This window comes from Lepisma saccharinum, chromosome 13, assembly GCF_977018435.1.
Source record: "Lepisma saccharinum chromosome 13, izLepSacc3.1, whole genome shotgun sequence".
NCBI lineage: Eukaryota > Metazoa > Arthropoda > Insecta > Zygentoma > Lepismatidae > Lepisma > Lepisma saccharinum.
In genome coordinates, this window is record NC_139241.1 from 11,867,317 (window position 1) to 11,888,143 (window position 20,827).

General features: G+C 38.0%; 1 protein-coding gene across 1 annotated transcript in view; it reads left to right on the forward strand.

The window, feature by feature from the left end:
- LOC145996875 (tRNA (guanine(10)-N(2))-methyltransferase TRMT11) overlaps nt 1-20,827 on the forward strand; it is a 42,532-nt gene that overhangs the window by 13,286 nt on the left and 8,419 nt on the right. Inside the window, exons 4-7 of the mRNA XM_083133423.1 lie at nt 3,762-3,896; nt 7,878-8,034; nt 13,548-13,651; nt 16,282-16,423. Coding sequence (XP_082989549.1) covers nt 3,762-3,896; nt 7,878-8,034; nt 13,548-13,651; nt 16,282-16,423 — 538 coding nt within the window. The remainder of the gene's footprint in view (nt 1-3,761; nt 3,897-7,877; nt 8,035-13,547; nt 13,652-16,281; nt 16,424-20,827) is intronic.

Below are 20,827 nucleotides of genomic sequence, written 5' to 3' on the forward strand. Positions count from 1 at the left end.
GATGACAAGTAGATGGCAGTGCGATCGACCCAGGTGCTAATTTTGTTATGAAAGTAATGCGGCTTAGTTAGTTTTTGGAATATATTGTGTAGATTTGTTTCTCTAGAAAGGCGATAAGTGAATTGATGGAAACAGTTATATTTGTAGAGTGATTTGAAGTCACGAAATGACATTAATTTGGAAAGAAAAGTAAAATAAAATTAATAAATAAATAGCATGCGTAACACAAGAAGAAACATGGCAATGTGATTCCGGACGTCAGGTCTTGGATTGTGTATTAGAGTTTATTTTTCTATGTTATTAGAATATAAATAGTATCCTGAGAGATATTTCATACCGAGGCGACAAACCACAAATGTCGCTTGAAAGCGAACAGTCGGAAATCAATGCAGCCTTTCGAACTGTAGGGACACAAGCTCTGACTGCACCGTTTCAAGGAGATTTTACACCAAAGCGACACGCGACAAACAATACGAGGATTTCACACCAAAGCTACACGGGTCATTCGGTCCAAGGCAACTTTCATACCGAAGTGACACATGTTGCTTGGAAAGGAGCCAATCAAGAGCAACATTTCACATCGAAGCGGCATAACGGGGAGCACAGGCCAGCGTTCGGTTGGTGAAATCCTCTAGCCATAAGTGTCGCGTGCCGCTTGTCGTTTTGGTGCGCAATCTCACTAAAGCAAGACACTCATTGCATCGCGTATGCGCGAACAACAAACCACGGCAACATGTTGCAAGCTATTGAGGAAATGGCCCAGTTTGAGCGACGCAGAAGCGACAAAGCGATACGTGTGGCTTATCGTGTCGCCTAGATCTGTTGTTGTAATGTGTGGTTTATCGTGTCGCCTATCTGTTGTTCGCAAGCAACGCTTGCTAATAGACTGAAGGCACCATGTCGCTTGTCACTTAGTTGGGAACTCCCCCTGTAGTGCGTCGCTTCGGTCTCAGCACCCTTCCTTTAAGGAGCTTTCCGCCCGAAGTAACAAGTAGCACACGAATACGCCATATGAACGTGTCGTTTGCTGTTTGGACCCTCATGTGCAATGAATGCTATTTTACAGTCTGGAAGTGTGTGTCACTAGTGCGACAGTGTGAACATCCCGTGTCGCTTGTCCCATTGGTTTGAAAGTTGCCTTACACTCATGTCGATGGCACTAAGAAAGTTTTGTGGGGTTCCCCTTGTCGTTTCATGCAATCATCATTATCATCATCGCCGCGATTAGTTTAAAGCGGAAGAAAAGAGACAGTAATATAAAAAATACAAATGCTTCAGTGTGTATATCTTTAAAAGAAATGATGATGATAATGATAATGAACCTAATTCATACACAAAAATTTAGTTGCCAAGAACATTCGATGCGCAATTTTTCTCCTGTATTATTAACGAAAGTATGACGATAACAGGACGTGGTCGACTGTCTAGAATGTTCGTTAATATCTTCGCGACCACTGTACCAAATATCATAGCAATTATTACATTCATAGAAATGCTTCATGTAAAAGAATCAGACGTTGCAGCGAAAACTCCATTTACTTCCATTATAAGCAGTCGAAAACCAAGCACCGGGGTCAACACCAGCGCCTCTAGCGGATCATTTTCGAGTGGAACCAGCCTGAGAGCGCAGAAGCATGCCGTTTTCCACACTACGCTATTCTAGGTGCTGTAACGACGTTTCGGAGGTAATACTTCCTCCTCCTTCAGGTCTAACTAGAATTCTAGACACCAGACATGGTGTCACATGAAATAGTGTTAAATAGGAATATGGTTAAAGGAATCGTTATAAAACATTTAAAAATCCTGGTTATTAAATTCGTAAAAATCCCTATCCAGGTGAAACATTTTAAAGAATACTCATATTAAAAACAAAGATTAAAAACCAGGTGCCCAAAGTGAAGCGCGTGGGTAATGGTCTACACATGCAGAGTTGGAGATTACCTCCTCCCCCATGGGACTGATTCCCCTCAACCGCAATGTCACCAATCCAATGAGAATTCGCGTTGTTCCCCTACAACTCTCAAAAATTCGGCGGTCTTAGCGTAATTTTTACCGGCATTATGTATCCACCTCTCTTCCAAATTGCCATCATCCCTATTGAGCTTATTGCTACTTCCTGTGCATATATATGCTGCTTCATATATGTTCCGGTCTAATTTATTACTACTTTTTCTTTGTTTGTAGGACAAACGGGAAGGAGCATGCGAATCCGATGGGGTGAGCAGGATAAAGATATTAAAGAAGGGGTTCCTAAAACTGGCCTCGTGGAACACATTATTGAGAACAAGCATAAAATTATAAAAAGGGAAGTTATTAGAAAAAGTAGTAATAAATTGCTTTCTCATCTCGACATTCATAAAATTTTCGGCTGTCTCTTTATGGTAGTTAGGTGTTTTGAGTGTATGTCGAGACCAGTAGGCTTAAAGAAAAGTATTTTTTTATGCCATGAAATTCTCGTACTGCATACACAAAATTTGGACCTGGCACAACTAAATCATCACTCAAAACTTTGATTGGCGATCTCTGCAGCTTATTTATTTTTTAATAAACTGCTTCAATACCCGGTACTGCTGAAATATTCACTTCAGAGAGATCTTCGATCTCTTCGACCCTCAACCTGAACTAGCACTTCACTGGGACTCCGGAAGTTCGTCTGTCGTCAATGTCATCAGCTTTGGACCCGAACTGGAACTAGTAGTAGACTTCGTTACTTTACGGTATTTTTGAATCACTATATCTTATAAAGCAACCAATGGACACTAACTGATCACTAATCGACTGTTTGAATTGTCAGACTTACCTCTGAAGTCTCATTAACCGATTCTGTTGTACAGATCAACCAGGAAATTGAAGCCATGTATTTATATCATTATATTCTAGAACGTTCCACAGATAAAACGATTCATAAATATTGCCAGTAGTTCGACTCCTTCTCTTATCAAGAACGTTCCCTCTCGTGCCTTCCAGAGATTAAAAATTACAATGAATCGTCCTACTTGTGGTGCTACCTTCGTTGTGCAACATCCAAATGCCGACAAGTCTTTACATAGTACTCAACTTCGCTACGACATCACCGAAAGCACAAGAAAAATTTATGTGCAATATTAACAACAACAGTTTTATAGAGCATTTTCCGTCTTGCCTTGATAAGTATTTCTCTCCTAAAATTATTGTCACATTATTCAAGACGACAAAAACCTAATTGTATCTAGTGAAAACTGAGAAACTTCCTGGGTGGGGGGGGGGGGGGGGGGGCTCCAGCCCATTATTCCCACCTTGGATACATGCTATTAACAATAATAGGGTTATAGAACAATCTCCTTTTTGCGTCGGTAATTATTTCTCTTCTTAATTATTGTCACACTATTCAAGAAACCAAAAACCTAATTTTATCTATTATAAACTTTAAACTGAAAAATTTTCTTCAGGGGGGGGGGGGGTCGAGCCCCCTGTACCCCACCTTGGATAAGTGTTTCAAGATTTTTCCGCAGCGCCCAAGTGAGAATTTAACACAATGCAACACTTAGTTGGTGTGGTTAATAAACACATATTTCAAATTCAGAAACATTTTATGTGTAAAAAGTACTAAATAAGTACATATTCATAACAATCACTCATTTCAGTGAAAATATTGTAACATTTCGTGGTGCCCCTGTAAGTCAGGGTGCCACAGCGCACACTTTGTGAACCACTGTTTTATACTATATACAATAAAATTATTAAAGCATAATTTTTAATTGTTGTTGTATTTTGTATTACAGAGTTTCAGCTACCTGCCAATTGAAGGCCCAGTGAAGTTGAAAGATCCCGATGTGTGCTTGTATTACATTGAGTATTATGGTCTAGATCCAAATCACATTCCAGAGAAGCCTTATGATCTGTTTTTTGGGAGATGGGTAAGGTGAATTTTTTTCATAAAATTTGTACATATCTTTTCTGTTTGTGTTTCTTCATATTTGTGTCAGTACTTCACAAATGATTGGGTTTGCTTAGTATTAAAATTATCACTGGGACATATGTACATTGTGACAAATCAGGAAAATATACTGGTCCATATGCACTCACCAATATTTTTGGATCTAATTCTGCATTATGAGAGACGACAGTTGTTTTGAGCCTGACTGTGGACATTCCATAAACCACATGCTCAGTGGTAGACAAAAGGAATTTTATCTATATTTATGTTAATAGAAAGTGGATTATTAGATTCTCTGTGGTGCTAAAAATAATTTGGAAACTGACACTAGCTTTTTGGTTGGAAACAGGCTAAAGAAGCCATTACTAATACTGGATTGGATTAAAATTAGTTAATTCTTGCACCACAGTGACCTTCCTAATGAAGGGTCTATTGGTGAATAACTATGCAATACATTCTAATACAGGATGGTACAGAGCCGAATGAAAAATTTCAAGTTTGAATATTGCGCCGGCACAATAGCTTGTCATGGTTGGTGGGAAGGGAAACAGTAGAGGAGAGGGTGCCATTTCATATAGTCAGTTGCAATAGTGTGTTGGAAAATGCAACAAAGTGTTACCTGTGTTATTATGAAACGAAGTTTGTCACAGGAGTGCAGCATGTCTTTAGACAGTTCAATGTTTGTCGACATGGACATGTACCTCTCAGAATACCATATTGGCTTTGGTGAAGAAATTTGAAGAAACTTATCATGACGATTAAAAACTAAAACAAGACATTGTTGACGAAGTTGCGGCTATTAATGAGGACCTACAGAGGCACGTGTAGGGCAACTTTCAGACATGCTTGCAATGCATTGATGTAAACGGAGACCATCTGCAGATGTAGTTTTAAAAAAATAAGCTTGTAATCTGCAAGTAATAAATAGCATACTTGGATGTATTTATAGATGGTTTCACTTATTTTTACCTATTTTCACATATTATCTATGATCATTTGAAATGTGTCAGTCGGCTCCATGCCACCCAGTATATGGCCCAGCCTCTAATCAATGGGTACCTGGGGACAACCCTGGGGGTAAAGATGGCCAGAGTGTGGTGCTGATCACATCACCTACATGCTACATATTTTAAAATTCAGCTAGCAACAGTGCAATCACATATAATAGCATGTTTATTATTGCGATTTAATCATACATGTGACACAGAAAGCACACAAACATTAAAAACACATACTGTACTCATTATTTAAAAGAAGGTAATGGAAATTTCTGTAACAAACTCGAAATATTAAGAAAAAAATGAGAACAATATAAAAAATCAGGTGCCAGGTGAAGATTTTCAATTGCCATGGCAACGAGGCAACCTGTATTTTTCTTCCCCTGAACATCATCATCAGCTGACTTTTATTTGTTTTGCAATTATTGAGTAGAGGCAAGTACAGCTGGTTTGTCAAAATGGTAAAAATTGCCAACGAGCTGTGATCTATTACTTCCACTAAAAAGGGCTGCTGGAAAGCCAGTCACGTGACACATGAAAAAGGGTTGTAATTTCACATAGAAGGATGATTGTGTGTTCAATTTTATTGTAACTTAATCATTCTCACATAATCATGTTTCTTTTCTACCTCTTGGGTTAATTGCGACATTGATGATGAATGGTGAAATTAGTGATGGTCATTTTAAACCCAAATTCAAATGTTCTGGTGTTTTGGTTGTTCCAAAATTAACGGTGAATGAATCGAGTTGAGAAAACTTTTAGAAACGAACCAATTATGTGAGAATGATTAAAGATAGAATAAAAGTCAACACGCCATCATGTTTCTCATGGAATTCTAACCCATTTTGATGTCTCTATTTTAGAAAATGAGGTTGACTCAAAGATGGCAGTTGTCAATTTAGTGCCCATTTAGGTAGCATGGCGTACACTGTATTCCCCCCTCGCCCACGTCTTGTTTTGGGATCGTTGATTTTGTGTGTGTGAACACACCTTTGTGCTTCTTGTGAAATGCAAACCCATTTTGATATGACACATCACTCACCCTTGGGGTGACATTTTGAGAAGACACCCTAAAGTCAACCTCACTTTTACATAATGCACCCTTGTGACTGCAAAGTTGCAGTAAAGTCGACGCACTAGCTTCGTTAACGACCGGCTGGTTTTGGAGTCAACTGAGTGCGCTCACCAGCTACAACAATCACATTCAATGCACAGTGGTTGCCACATCTACTTTCCAGCTGCGAAAGGAGAAAGGTCTTCACATTGAAGTTGCAAACAACAAATTGACACTACAGCAACAGTGTATCCACAGTCATGTGACTGAGACTGCACGTGGAGAAGACTAGCAGAATGACAGCTGCGCCCATTGGCTGAAGGTTGAGTGTGATTGGATGAAAACAACTCTCTCGCTGTTTAACCCCATCCTCGTTCATGGTGGCCGTTTTCTTCAGTTTTTGGACGTTAACGAAGTAAACGTGCGGACTATACAAGACTGGCATTTGGACTCGTGGCCAGTAATGTTCTCTGTGAGATATGAGCTTGTGGTAGTCCTTTCATGTTATCATCATTCATTGTCATCTTCGCGATTACCCAAAAGTGGCAGAAAAACTGGAGGGGGGCTACCCCCACAACCCCTAGTAAGTAGGGGTGTAGTGGTTGCCCTTCCCCTACCCCCCACAACCCCCTGCCGTGATTCGAACCTGCCTTAATCTTTCCGTTTTCTTCACCCCCTTTTCACCACCACCCTTGAAAGAGAGAAGAAAAGGAAAGGGACAAAATCTCTCTTTTCCCTCTCTCTTTTTTGTTGGGGAAGGTCCAGGGAAGGCACCCCCTCCCCCTCTCTTGCCAGGGAGGGGTTGGAGAAGTGGAGAAGTGAGAAAAAGGAGAGAGAGAGAGGGTGTGGGTGGGTGTGCCCCCAGTTCTACCCGAGACCAGAGAAAGAGAGAGAGAGAGAATAAGAGTGTAGTGATGGTGAGTTTCGGGAAGAAAGAGCGAAAAGAAAGAAAGAACTTCTGAGGGAGGGCAGAAGGTGGGTGTGCATAGGTTGGGGTGGGTGTGGGTGGAGAAGAGAAAGAAGAGGGAGCAGGGGCAAGAGAAAGAAAGCAGAAAAAGAGGGAGAGAGAGAGACAGAGGGAGGGTGCATTAAGTATAAGAGAGGGGTCCTTCCCACCCTGTGTGGGTGTGGGTGGGTGTTACAGACGAGAAGAGGGGAAATCTCCTTCTTTCTTCTCTCTTTGGTACCCCTGAGTAAGGTCTCTCTTTCTCTCCGAGAGAGACGAAGAAGAGACGGGTGGTCTCCTCTTCTGAGAAGAAAGAGAAGAAGAATAGTCTTCTTTTTCTCTCTCTCCACTTTCGCCCTCTTTGCGCCCTGTTCCCGGGCAGCGGAGAGGAGAGAAGATGAGACTGGGGGGGGGGGGAGGATGAAGGGGGAAGGAGGGTTTGGAGAGAAGGAGGGAAAGTTGGGAATAGGCCCCACATCACTCAAGGTTCGATTTTTCCTTTTCTCTTTCTTTTTGTCCTCACCCGGTACTTCTCCTCTTCTCTCTTTGTTGATCTCTCTCTCTCTGAGGAAAGAGAGAGAGAGAGAAGAAGGAAGGGGGAAAAGAAGAGAAGAAGATGATAAGAGAGAGAGAGAGAGAGAGATTTTCTCTTCTCTCCCCTGTGAAAATATATTAAGTGAAAATATATTAAATCAATAAACCATTAAGAAGATTGAAGTTGTCTATAAGATGGCTGCCATTTTGGTCTCAGTCTAGATGGTTTTCTCCTCCACCCACATCATGTTTTGCAACATTGGATTGGTGTGTTTCGACACCACACTTTTGGCCCACCCTGTGTTTGTGTGTGTGAGAGAGAGAGAGGCAAAGAGAGAGAGGGTGATATGAGTGTTTCCATTCCACTTTTCTTCACCTTGCATTAATCATTTTTTTATTTAATTTTGTTTTATTTTCTCATTTTGATAGATTGTTGATGGACAGAGGAAGTTAATAACGGAACTGTCTCTGAAAAAGAGGAAGTTCATCGGCAACACAAGTATGGACCCGCAGCTTTCACTTCTGATGGCTAATCAAGCCCAGATAGAGCCAGGACACTTGGTTATGGATCCCTTTGTTGGTACTGGTAAGTGTGGATGTGCCGCAGACAAGAACTGCTGTCAGGCTATGACATGGCCCTCAAAATTTTAGCAGATGGTGCTTCACCCCAACCCCCAAGACCCACTTTAGACGGAAGCATTCCCTTTAACATTTTTGCTAGCATAAATGCTACGTAAATGTTTCCAAAACCTTACAGCAGATGGTACTTACACAGAAGCATTTCATGTAACATTTCGTTAAGCTTTTGTGATTACAATGTATAATATATACAGCAGGAAAGGCACATTGAGTTACACCACCTATGGTAAGTTCATGGTGTTTACAATTGAAACAACTAAAATATTTATTCATACATGTACAGTAAACGCTGCAAAGTATGTATTTAAGCAGCACTATTGATCTGTACCTAATACCTTTTAATAGGAAACATTATTCCTCTCGGCCGCCAATGCATCTGCACTCATGACCTAGAGCTTACTTCTGATTGGTTATGCTACGAAAAATGCTATGGAATGCTATCCTTGGGAAATGCCATGTGAAATGCCATAAGACTTTTTTACTTTACACAGTAGCATTTTGGTCATGGCTTAAATCTTATGAAAGATGCTTAGGAAAATGCTTTGGTCTAAAGTGGGCCTAAATCTCAAATCTAAATTTTACCCATCTCATCTAGCAGCAAGTAGCTTTTCAATAGTTGACCCTATCAGAGTATCAAACCCAAAATCATATGTTAGAGTACTGTTAGGTTGTGCAGTAAATACTTCTCATAATAAAGATGATTATAGAAGAGGCATTTGGAATTTTTTTGTACCTTATTCATTATGCAACATGTTTCAATACACATGATGTCTCAATATACTCCCCACCGATGTCAGTGCACTGGTTTGGCCATCTTCCTGTTACTTCATAATGGTTTGACAGAATCATTCTTTGCAGGTACTAGTACCCCACCATTGTGGACAGCTGCCTGAAGATGGAGCTACACAAAACTTCTTGGACCGAGGATTTCTTGGATGTTTCCATTGCATGGATTGGCATTTCTTGTCTGGTGTGTTGTTATGATACCATGACTTGTCACCAGCTTCTCGAGGAAATCTGGTTCTTCTTTACACATCTCTGGTAGTTGATGGCAGTCTTCCATCCTTTTGTCCTGTGCCTGCGTTAAGTCCCACGCAACCCAATGTGGGCACACCTTTTGCATGTGCAAATCATCGTGCATAATGGTGTGCATAATTGCACACCCCAAGCCAATCTCATACTCCATTTCATCAAAGGTTAGGTGGATATCAACTGTAATCAATACTGGCATATAGAGGCAAGCTTATTTCATTTTTGACAAAAACACGAAATGTGAAATAACACATTGTAATTCCATATGGAGCTACAAGAGGAGGAAACAATATGTTTGTAAGAAAAATGGATCAAAACAACAGAGCCTTCAATAGAAAAGCATTGGCCTGGAGATATGCATATTTAATTTTTTCTAGAAACACGAAAGTGAAATAACATGCTGTAATGTTCATGTTTCAAGTTTTTGAGAGATGTGAGGTGCATTTTACTGCCATGTTTTATCACGAAATGTTGTGAAATGAACTGCAAAATGGACTCGTAAACATGAAATTTAGAGTTTATTTAGTGGCACGAGACTTTCTGAAGTTTGAATTATCCTGTGAATTATGCAATTCACGGAAAAGTGATTAATTCTACTGTAAATATTTGAGAAACAAAAATTGACCCCTTTATACAGGAATAAACTAAAGTGCTATTACAAGAAATAGGTTTATTTTGTGTAGTGAGTTTTTAAATTAAATTTTTGATTACATTCACATTTTTAAAACTAAATTGTAAATTTATATATTGCTTTTGACCCGATTATTCACCACTATAACACCAAAATTTTATTTTATTTACCACTTTTGAACCTGAAATTGACTTTTTTTTTGTATCAAAAGTTTGCTTTTTTATTTACCAAAAATATGTGCCTCTACTGACACGATTTCAGTGTTCCTTGGAATTCGCAATGTTAAGCTAACTACCAATGCTCACATTCTTGTGTTCAGTTTCCATGCTGCTGGTAAACCTTTTCATCCAGTTGTACACGATCTTCTGTGCAGGAGCATCCTGACCACCACACCACAGTGAAACTTCTATGAATTTCTGTCTTTTTGATGCCTTTGTGCCACAAAAACCACGCATCCCATCTGTGTCTGCGATAGTCGCCTTCCATCTTGTCCACATGTTTCCCCACTTGACAAGAGACAAACTCTGTTTTCTCGCTACCCATTCTGCATACACCTGGCATGTAGTGTATGCATGGTCTACTAGCATCAGTCCATCTCCCTACGAGCGGGAGTGCTCACCGATTGCATGGTATTTGTACATCATCACTTTTGTAAAGCATTTCCGAATGTGCCTCGTATATTTGTAGCCTTGTAATTCATTAGTGCCATGCCTAAATAAGATACGAGTGTTGCTGTTTTTCCAGCATAGTGTAGATTTGAAACATTCCAACATCACAACATTCAGTATTTTATTCTATACAAGTGAGTTTTCCCTGTAATACATGAAGGTTGGAAAATAGCCATAATACTGATATTACTTACGTCAAATTTAGAAGATTTCGCACTTCCGAATTGTACAATTTAATGGTTAAATCCTATTAATTTCGAAGATCCACTGTCTTCATTCACAAAAGACTTGAAATTTAGAAGATTTCGCACTTCCGCATTGTACAATTTAATGGTTAAATCCTATTAATTTCGAAGATCCACTGTCTTCATTCACAAAAGACTTGAAATTTAGAAGATTTCGCACTTCCGCATTGTACAATTTAATGGTTAAATCCTATTAATTTCGAAGATCCACTGTCTTCATTCTCAAAAGACTTGAAATTTAGAAGATTTCGCACTTCCGCATTGTACAATTTAATGGTTAAATCCTATTAATTTCGAAGATCCACTGTCTTCATTCACAAAAGGGTACGGCGTTTGAAGCGGAGATGGTACCGCGTCACTGCATTGTTTGTTCCCGGGTGGCGGTAGTTGCGATTCCTCCCATTCGGCGGCACTGGCGCGTGCAACTTGGTTATGTGTTTTAAAATTACTTACTTGAAATTTAGAAGATTTCGCACTTCCGCATTGTACAATTTAATGGTTAAATCCTATTAATTTCGAAGATCCACTGTCTTCATTCACAAAAGACTTGAAATTTAGAAGATTTCGCACTTCCGCATTGTACAATTTAATGGTTAAATCCTATTAATTTCGAAGATCCACTGTCTTCATTCACAAAAGACTTGAAATTTAGAAGATTTCGCACTTCCGCATTGTACAATTTAATGGTTAAATCCTATTAATTTCGAAGATCCACTGTCTTCATTCACAAAAGGGTACGGCGTTTGAAGCGGAGATGGTACCGCGTCACTGCATTGTTTGTTCCCGGGTGGCGGTAGTTGCGATTCCTCCCGTTCGGCGGCACTGGCGCGTGCAACTTGGTTATGTGTTTTAAAATTACTTACTTGAAATTTAGAAGATTTCGCACTTCCGCATTGTACAATTTAATGGTTAAATCCTATTAATTTCGAAGATCCACTGTCTTCATTCACAAAAGACTTGAAATTTAGAAGATTTCGCACTTCCGCATTGTACAATTTAATGGTTAAATCCTATTAATTTCGAAGATCCACTGTCTTCATTCACAAAAGACTTGAAATTTAGAAGATTTCGCACTTCCGCATTGTACAATTTAATGGTTAAATCCTATTAATTTCGAAGATCCACTGTCTTCATTCACAAAAGGGTACGGCGTTTGAAGCGGAGATGGTACCGCGTCACTGCATTGTTTGTTCCCGGGTGGCGGTAGTTGCGATTCCTCCCGTTCGGCGGCACTGGCGCGTGCAACTTGGTTATGTGTTTTAAAATTACTTACTTGAAATTTAGAAGATTTCGCACTTCCGCATTGTACAATTTAATGGTTAAATCCTATTAATTTTGAAGATCCACTGTCTTCATTCACAAAAGACTTGAAATTTAGAAGATTTCGCACTTCCGCATTGTACAATTTAATGGTTAAATCCTATTAATTTCGAAGATCCACTGTCTTCATTCACAAAAGACTTGAAATTTAGAAGATTTCGCACTTCCGCATTGTACAATTTAATGGTTAAATCCTATTAATTTCGAAGATCCACTGTCTTCATTCACAAAAGACTTGAAATTTAGAAGATTTCGCACTTCCGCATTGTACAATTTAATGGTTAAATCCTATTAATTTCGAAGATCCACTGTCTTCATTCACAAAAGGGTACGGCGTTTGAAGCGGAGATGGTACCGCGTCACTGCATTGTTTGTTCCCAGGTGGCGGTAGTTGCGATTCCTCCCGTTCGGCGGAACTGGCGCATGCAACTTGCTTTGTGTTTTAAAATTACTTACTTGAAATTTAGAAGATTTTGCACTTCCGCCTTGCACAATTTAATGGTTAAATCCTATTAATTTTGAAGATCCACTGTCTTCATTCACAAAAGACTTGAAATTTAGAAGATTTCGCACTTCCGCATTGTACAATTTAATGGTTAAATCCTATTAATTTCGAAGATCCACTGTCTTCATTCACAAAAGACTTGAAATTTAGAAGATTTCGCACTTCCGCATTGTACAATTTAATGGTTAAATCCTATTAATTTCGAAGATCCACTGTCTTCATTCACAAAAGACTTGAAATTTAGAAGATTTCGCACTTCCGCATTGTACAATTTAATGGTTAAATCCTATTAATTTCGAAGATCCACTGTCTTCATTCACAAAAGGGTACGGCGTTTGAAGCGGAGATGGTACCGCGTCACTGCATTGTTTGTTCCCAGGTGGCGGTAGTTGCGATTCCTCCCGTTCGGCGGAACTGGCGCATGCAACTTGCTTTGTGTTTTAAAATTACTTACTTGAAATTTAGAAGATTTTGCACTTCCGCCTTGCACAATTTAATGGTTAAATCCTATTAATTTTGAAGATCCACTGTCGTACCCTTTTGTGAATGAAGACAGTGGATCTTCGAAATTAATAGGATTTAACCATTAAATTGTGCAATGCGGAAGTGCGAAATCTTCAAAATTTCACGTAAGTAATTTTAAACCGCGTTTACCGCAACCATCATGAATAATACTGATAGATTCATACTTTTAATTTCAATCAGTCAGTGTACGCCTGTCTCCTGACAATATTAGAATAATTCTTGAAGCCTTCCTGATGGTGAATGAGGAAGTGATTCTCTCAAGATATCAGCCAAGCCAGTTCTTCGTGATGTGCTTCCGAGCTTTTGATAGCTAATGTCAATCTCACATTCTAGAACAGAGTCTGGATTGAATCCTAAAGATGAGAGTGATGTTACCTCTCAAAAGTGCAGAAGTATATTCATAACTGACCTGGCTGATATCCTGAGAGAATTTATCTAATATACTAACTCTAGAACATGAAATATTTAGGAGTTTGACATGCAGTAAAAAATCATAGCTCTATTTTGTTTGTTTATATTATTTTGGAATTCCAGGTTCCTTGTTGGTTGCTGCAGCTGTGTTTGGTGCTTATGTGCTGGGGACAGACATAGATTACCTAATGCTTCATGGGAAGTCACGTCCAAGTAGGCCTAGCCAGGTGTGTCTTTCATTCTTAATAATATAAATGGGTATAAGTACTTCTGAAGCTGTATACAGTGGAACCCCGATTTTGCATTCCTGTAGTTTACATTTTTCCCGCTTAATATATTCAGTGTTGATGGTCCCAACATATCAAAATGTTAAGAAATTTTCCTCGATTTTACATTTTCCCGCATTTTAAGTTTTTTTCAGCTTGGTCTCCTGAAAAACGTAAAATCGAGGTTCCACTGTATACGCAAGTTAAAGAAAATTTTTGACACCCACACTGTTACACACTCACGCATGCACGCTGGCATTTTTTCTTTCTTTCTTTCTTTCTTTCTTTCTTTCTTATCAGCATTTCTCTGAAAATAAATACTGGTAGTAGTTGATACTTTTCCAAGTACAACATTTTGTCATAAGTAACTAAGTATGTAAAGCCTGAATCACACAGAACTGGATTTCCAGTAGGAATGCCCTAGTTGGTGCTGGACTGGCTACCCATTTGCTAGTTTTCGCCTCACACAATGCTTGTTAGCATTCTTGTCGATAGACTTTTGTTCCCATAAGACATTGCTCAGAGCAGACAATCTGTAAAGATGGACGAGCAATTTGAAGAATGTTGTAGAAGAATTACTGCTTTGAGCTTTTATTAAAAATTAAAAAAGAAAAGTATGGACTAGAGATTGGCTCGAAAAAAGTATGGTAATCAATGCGTACCGAACAAGCAATTTAATGAACTCAAGTATGCATATTCAAACATGAAATTCGCAGGATTCATTCACAAATTTAAAAAAATCAATCATTTAATTTAATGCACTTGTAATAATAAGGATTTTCATTTCCATCTAATCATATTTGTCACGTACACATCTCATCGCTTTGCATAAATACCTAAATATTAACTGCCCTTTTTTTTTTTATCGTGAAAGTATCAAAAACAGCCAATACTCGGAAACCACAGACAAAAACTTCCCTTTGCAAACTCACAGATTATCTTCACGTGGTGAAACTTTGCTTTGATTGGCTGTTCCACAGAATCCAGGTCGAGGAAAGCAAGTAGCAATTAGAACATGTCCTATTTCTCCAAACCAGTCAACAGCCAGCCAGGCAGCCATCACTTCCGGGCAAGTAGCCAGTTCAGCACCAACTAACTGGATATCCAGTTCCGTGTGATTCGACCTTAAGTAACTAGGTCTGCTTTCAGTTTGCAATACAGTAGAAATTTGATATTCCTTTTTCCAGAGGGCCAGTGAAAAATGAGGACAGATCAAATATTTTGTTTGTGTTGGGAACTTCCATTTGATTAACCTTAAGTCGAAGTTCTATTTCCATAAGGTAAATGGCAGCCTTGTATTTCCGTAAGGTAAAATGGCAGCCTCCAAATAATTATTCATTATATTTTTTACAGATTGTACTTTGCGTAATAATCAAGTTCAAAAACCGCTTCCATTTGCAACATCGGGAGAAATTCATACCCCCGTGTGCCATGTTTTGTTTCTTCAATAGCATTGCCCATTCCAACGATAGTAAATAAATATATATATATCTGGTTGCGAAACTGTCACTCTTTGCCTTAAGAGCATTTCACACTATACGACGCAAGCTTTTAGAAGCGATATCGGCGGGGCCACGCAGAGGGTGTGCGTGGCGATCAGCCAATGGCAGGAGTGCAACGTTGTACAGTTAGGAGACTGCGGCGTGGAAGTTAAAAGCCCTGTTCTGTATTTTTCTTGCGCGCAAGAAGTTTTCATAAAACTCGCCACTTTAAGGCTCATCATAAGATGGGGAAAGACATTTTGAACCTGACTGTCCAAGTCCCATGAATTTCCGTCGCCTACAGCCGGAGTTATCTCTCCTTGAAGAAACAAGGGAAACATCCATCACCTTTCATTTCCTTCCGCCTGTTTTTTTCGTTGCCACCTTGTTGACACAGCTGAGTTGTTGTGTCTAGGGAAAACTGTGGGTGTTAAATTCGTCTCGATATAGACAATGACCCTTCATTGTTCTGGGCGTTTTCGAACATTGAAAGTCTGCGTCAGTTTGAGTTCAGCGTTTTCGTAGCAAGGCCGGTGTAAAATTATTCACTTATCATTCACTCGTGCGCCACGAAGAACAGTTTGTGAAAACATTAAATACAGCCCTTTCGTGCAATAGTGTGTGTTCTTTTTATTTTAAATAATGTCACTCTCAAAACCTAGCACCAGTAGTACAGGCACCAAGGGTGCAAAATCTACTCATTAACCTCCAGGAGAGTGACTCGGAAATGAGTGAAATCAGTGACATAGAGACCGAGGAAGACGACGAGAGCGGTGATGAATAAATACCTTCAAGCTTCTTTTAGGTATGGGTTTCTCGTATATGCCACAGTGATATGATATTATGATCCTGTGTAGAAATATTCACTATATTATTTCACTGTACTCATATATACTGTGCATGCATTATCAAAATAATGGACACATCGCGAATCTTCTGTCCTTCCCTTGCGCTAGCAGTTAGTTTGACAATAGCGCAGTAGTACTGGCTGGGTATTGGCCGAACTCATGTTCCTTCTAAAAGCGTACGCCGTATAGATTTTTTTATGTAGAAACAGATCTCTCACTGCACAGAGAGTCTGTTCACTTACAAAATATTATCTTATTTCAGAAAATACGAGAAAAGGACGAAGGAGTGAGGTCCAACTTGAGACAGTACAAGAAGGAGCATCTGTATGTGGATGTGTTGGTGGCAGATGCAGCCTTGCCTTTGTGGAAGTCATCCTTGAAGCTGGATGCAATAATCACAGATCGTAAGTAAGTTTCTGCTCGCTACAGATTTTGTGTTATCAGGAAATATTTTGTATGTTCTAGTGTTTGTTGAGTACTGTTCACTGTAGTAAAAATACAATGTAACTCGGGTATCTTAGGGATCTAAGATCTGAAAACACCAATCTCTGTGAAAGCAATGATGATTTTGAACTGCCTGATAATATGTGGGATTCATAAATTTTTATAAAAGGTGATCAAAACTTTTTTATCTGAAATAATAATAAAACAGACTGCTTATTTCACAGTAAGTTACTATATTACAACAATGTAACATTGACAACATCCATTGTATAACTTTTTTTGTTAAATTTTTTTAACTATTGTTATAACTGTATCTTTAATCAAACTAATAATAATAATAATAATAAATGTCTGTCGGACCCCATGGCGGAGTGGTTAGCACATCGTGCTGCAACTGTAGGGGTCCCGGGTTTAAATCCCACTCGGGCATGGTTGTTTGTAAATGTCCATTCATCAATTTCATCATTTCATCTTCGCAAATTAGCCAAGAGGCACAAAACGCGAAGTAAAATAAAACTAATCAATCAATCAATCAATAATAATAAATGTCGTATGACAATAAAAATAATACATTGTCATAACTACATTTGAAAATGGTTAGGCTAAGTCCAAAGTTCCACATTTGTGCTATATCTATAATAATTTAGTCATATGATTGCTCAAAATTTTATTCATATAATGCAATTAAGTGTCTGAAATTACTATTTAAACTAATTTCATTAAATATGATGTTTAAAAAAGCCAATTTGTATATCATGACAAAATTATCAAATTGTGCAATATTCTGAATTCATATTCATAACAGTTATTTTTCACTGACAATATGAAAAAACAAATATCTTCAATCATATGTGTTATTTCAGGCAAGCAAGATAAGTTACATTCAAATTTATAATTAAATTTATTGAAATTATGTACATTTGCATTGACATCAAGGTTTATATACAAAGGTCAACTCTTTAAAATTGTTCAATGTCTTATATGATGTCATACTTGGTATTTTATATCAACATTCATAAAATGGTAATTGTAATCATTAGATAAGTATATTGTGATATACATAGTAAAATAGCTGTAACAGAGCAAATATGTACATTTACAACACAAACATTCAAGGTGTTAAGCAGTTATGGACAAAAATATAAAACAAAAACAATTGAAGATAACTCATACTAAAAAATCTGGTTTGAACTAGTTGCTCTAAGACTAGTTGTCTGTGACTTTAAAGGGATCTCATGATGGATGGTACATAAGTAAAAATGTGACGATTGGTGAAGGTTTAATATCATTAAAAATCTGGATATTTTGAGAGATTATACTTGATAAGTTAATCTTTAATAGTTTGTTTAAACTATATAGAGACATTTTGTTGATAACAGAAGCTTGGAAATGCTTTTATAATGGAATAATCTGTATAACGAAAAAGAAAAGATTTGGAACTGGTGTAAAGTCCCTAGTTTAATAATTGAGAGCAGGAAATTATTATCTGCTGGCATCAGCATTAACTAGCTAGTAAATGAATATTGCATTATCTAAAATGAAATGTTATGAGAAATAAGACCAAGTGAGTGTAATATTTTCTGCATTTTGAATGTGAACAAGCCAAATGTGAAGTTTTGAAAATTGAAGGAAGCCATCTTGTGGACCTGACTGAGGAATCTGACATGTTGAGTGTGCTCAGATGTAGAACTGACGCATGCCCAAATATTTAGAGAAGGACTTGCTCTGCCTCGCAAGGAGACAGTAAAGAAGTGTTTTCTTCATATAAATGTTCTTTCAAATAATTGCATAATTTGATGCTATTGTAATTTTTGTTGTTTCTAGTTTTTTTTTCTTTTCATTTTTATCAATATAACAATTATAAAGTTATCAGTATATGTAAATTTAAATTTCCTTTTCAACATAGCACCATAGTTACCTATTGTGCCGATACTGAGTTTAAAATATACTGACAAAGTTGTTATAGTCGGATGAAAGGAGCGTGTGTTTTCCTGAAACGTCACAACAAAAAACTGCATTTTTATGCTTGTAATAACCGTAGACTACAAAAGAGATAATTCTACAATGCAAGCAATGCGTACATACAAGAAAAATCACATTTCGTAGTTTCTCTTAGTTGGATTCATGGCTTTCTTAGCCCATATTTGGCAAAGAAAAGGCTGGCCCCTGAGAAAAGGGACTGGTGCCTGAATTATTTATAGTTTTGTCTACCCCTGATTATGATTATTGTTATACATTACTAGGGTCCGGATAGTTGTGCACTAAAATGCCTACAATATGCATGGAAATATACACCAAAACGGTGGTGCAGAATGTGCAAGTAAATATGCAGTTTAGAATGAAGGAAATCCGTGTTAGTTAAGTTTTTCATGGAATAAAGAGTTGATAGGTTTATAGTTCCTTTCCGTCAGATGGCACAGGAGCACCAGAAACCTGAGTCCCAACACGTCAACTCCAAGGGGTATTTATTTCACTGCCAAGTAACAAGCAATATATGACACATGACACTTGGGCACGAAGCACAACAGGTCCCACAATCTTGCATTTGATTGGTTAATCCTCAAGTGATATGCAACATGTGCCATTTTTGGCTTCATTGTGAAATCTCCCTCAAAGAAGCTCATTGTCTTTGTGTATTTGGGGGGATATGTTGTGTTTACATTAGATTAACATTAACTCACAATTATATAGTAGAAATTAGAAGCCTTGCCATGATGGTTCACAGCAAATGATGACGTGGCATTGTTTTTACCCTTAAGTATTTGAAGGTAAAGTTTCCCGTGCATATTGAGTCATGCCATGAAGACACTTTTAGAGGTTGTTGGGTTTAGGTCCCCACACGTTCTTGATTTTTACCATTTTGGGGGGACGTGATCAGCCCCGCACTCCGGCTGGCTTTACCTCCCAGTATTGCCCTCGAGGTACCTATTACTTTGAGGCTGTGTGAACCCCAGAGTCACTTTATGCATGGACAACGCTGGAAAAATTCTGGCCTCAGATCACTAACCCTTAGAATCGAACCCTCGTCTCATGCATGGCAATCAGATGCCTTACAGACTATACCATCGCAGCTCCTTTATTTGGTCAATTAAGATGTGCACAAATGCCTGAATTCCCAGTCAGTTCTTGGCCTTATATCAATATCATGCAAATGATATTGATATGAAAGTCATTTGGCAAGAAAAAATTAGCTTTCTTATTACTTCTATAAAAGGAAATTACATACATTTTTCTTTATGACAATTAGAAATTAAACTTTGTTATCTTCCTACATGTGGTTCATCTTCTCAATTTCAAATAAAATTCTAAATTCTGTAAAAAAAGATCAAGATATTAACTCATTTCCACCACAGTAGAACATTCAGAAACAATAAAGAAAAATGTTAGAAAAATCCTCATAAGTCCAAAGACATCTATTGTTCACCATAGCAAACCATATCCCTACATAGTAGCGATTTTTTTAAAACCTATTTTATTTCAAATTATTCAATAATGAGTTAAAATCAGACAATATTGTAAAAAACTATTCAAATTTGTTAATATAAAACTTTGTAGAAATTATGTCAACTTGTATTTCATTCTGGAAAGAAAAAATATCAATAAAGAATGAGGTGAAAAATTATCATCACCACTACTAAAAATAAGATGGCTTGAAGCCTGAAATCGAAAAATTGTAAGTAGTTTCTTATTTCTTTATCCCAGGTTGCGTTTGTGTTTTACCGAAGCAATGTGGCGTGTAATATTTGTATATTGCACCTAGAGTGCTTGAAAAACGTCATAGCCTGGTGGTGGCTGTCATTTTTAATTTTTTGTCAGGTTTCTGCCTCTATGATGAAATTGATGAAGGAACATGAACGGGTGACCCTATTTTTATTGTAATTTTGACAATGTTAATTTTGCTTCCATGTTCTGTGACTTTTAACAAATTTTAGTGCTCTACTCTTGTGTAAAAAGTTAAACTTTTATCTTATGTGGGAAGACTACTACATTGGATTACTACTATAAGTATGATCACCCGTCATTAGCAATAGCGTATTCTAAGTGTGAGTATTAATCTTTGCTCATTGTTGTTCGTCTAAGGGACGTATTTTCAAGTTGAATGTTACTTCAGGTAGGTCAATGAATTAGCTTGCAGTAAAAAATTGGCAAACTATTCGCTTACTCTATTTGGCTTAGTGCAGTGTCCTATGTCGCCCGAACGTGGCTTACTGAATCGTGATGTAGCTAGCTACCTCATTATCTCCGTGATTTGTCATACGTCGAATCTGAGGGAGAGGACAATATTAATGAATATGATGAGTGCAGAGTAGATAATGACAATGATAATGACGAACTTGTCTACATTTATTCTTCAGTTGAAGATG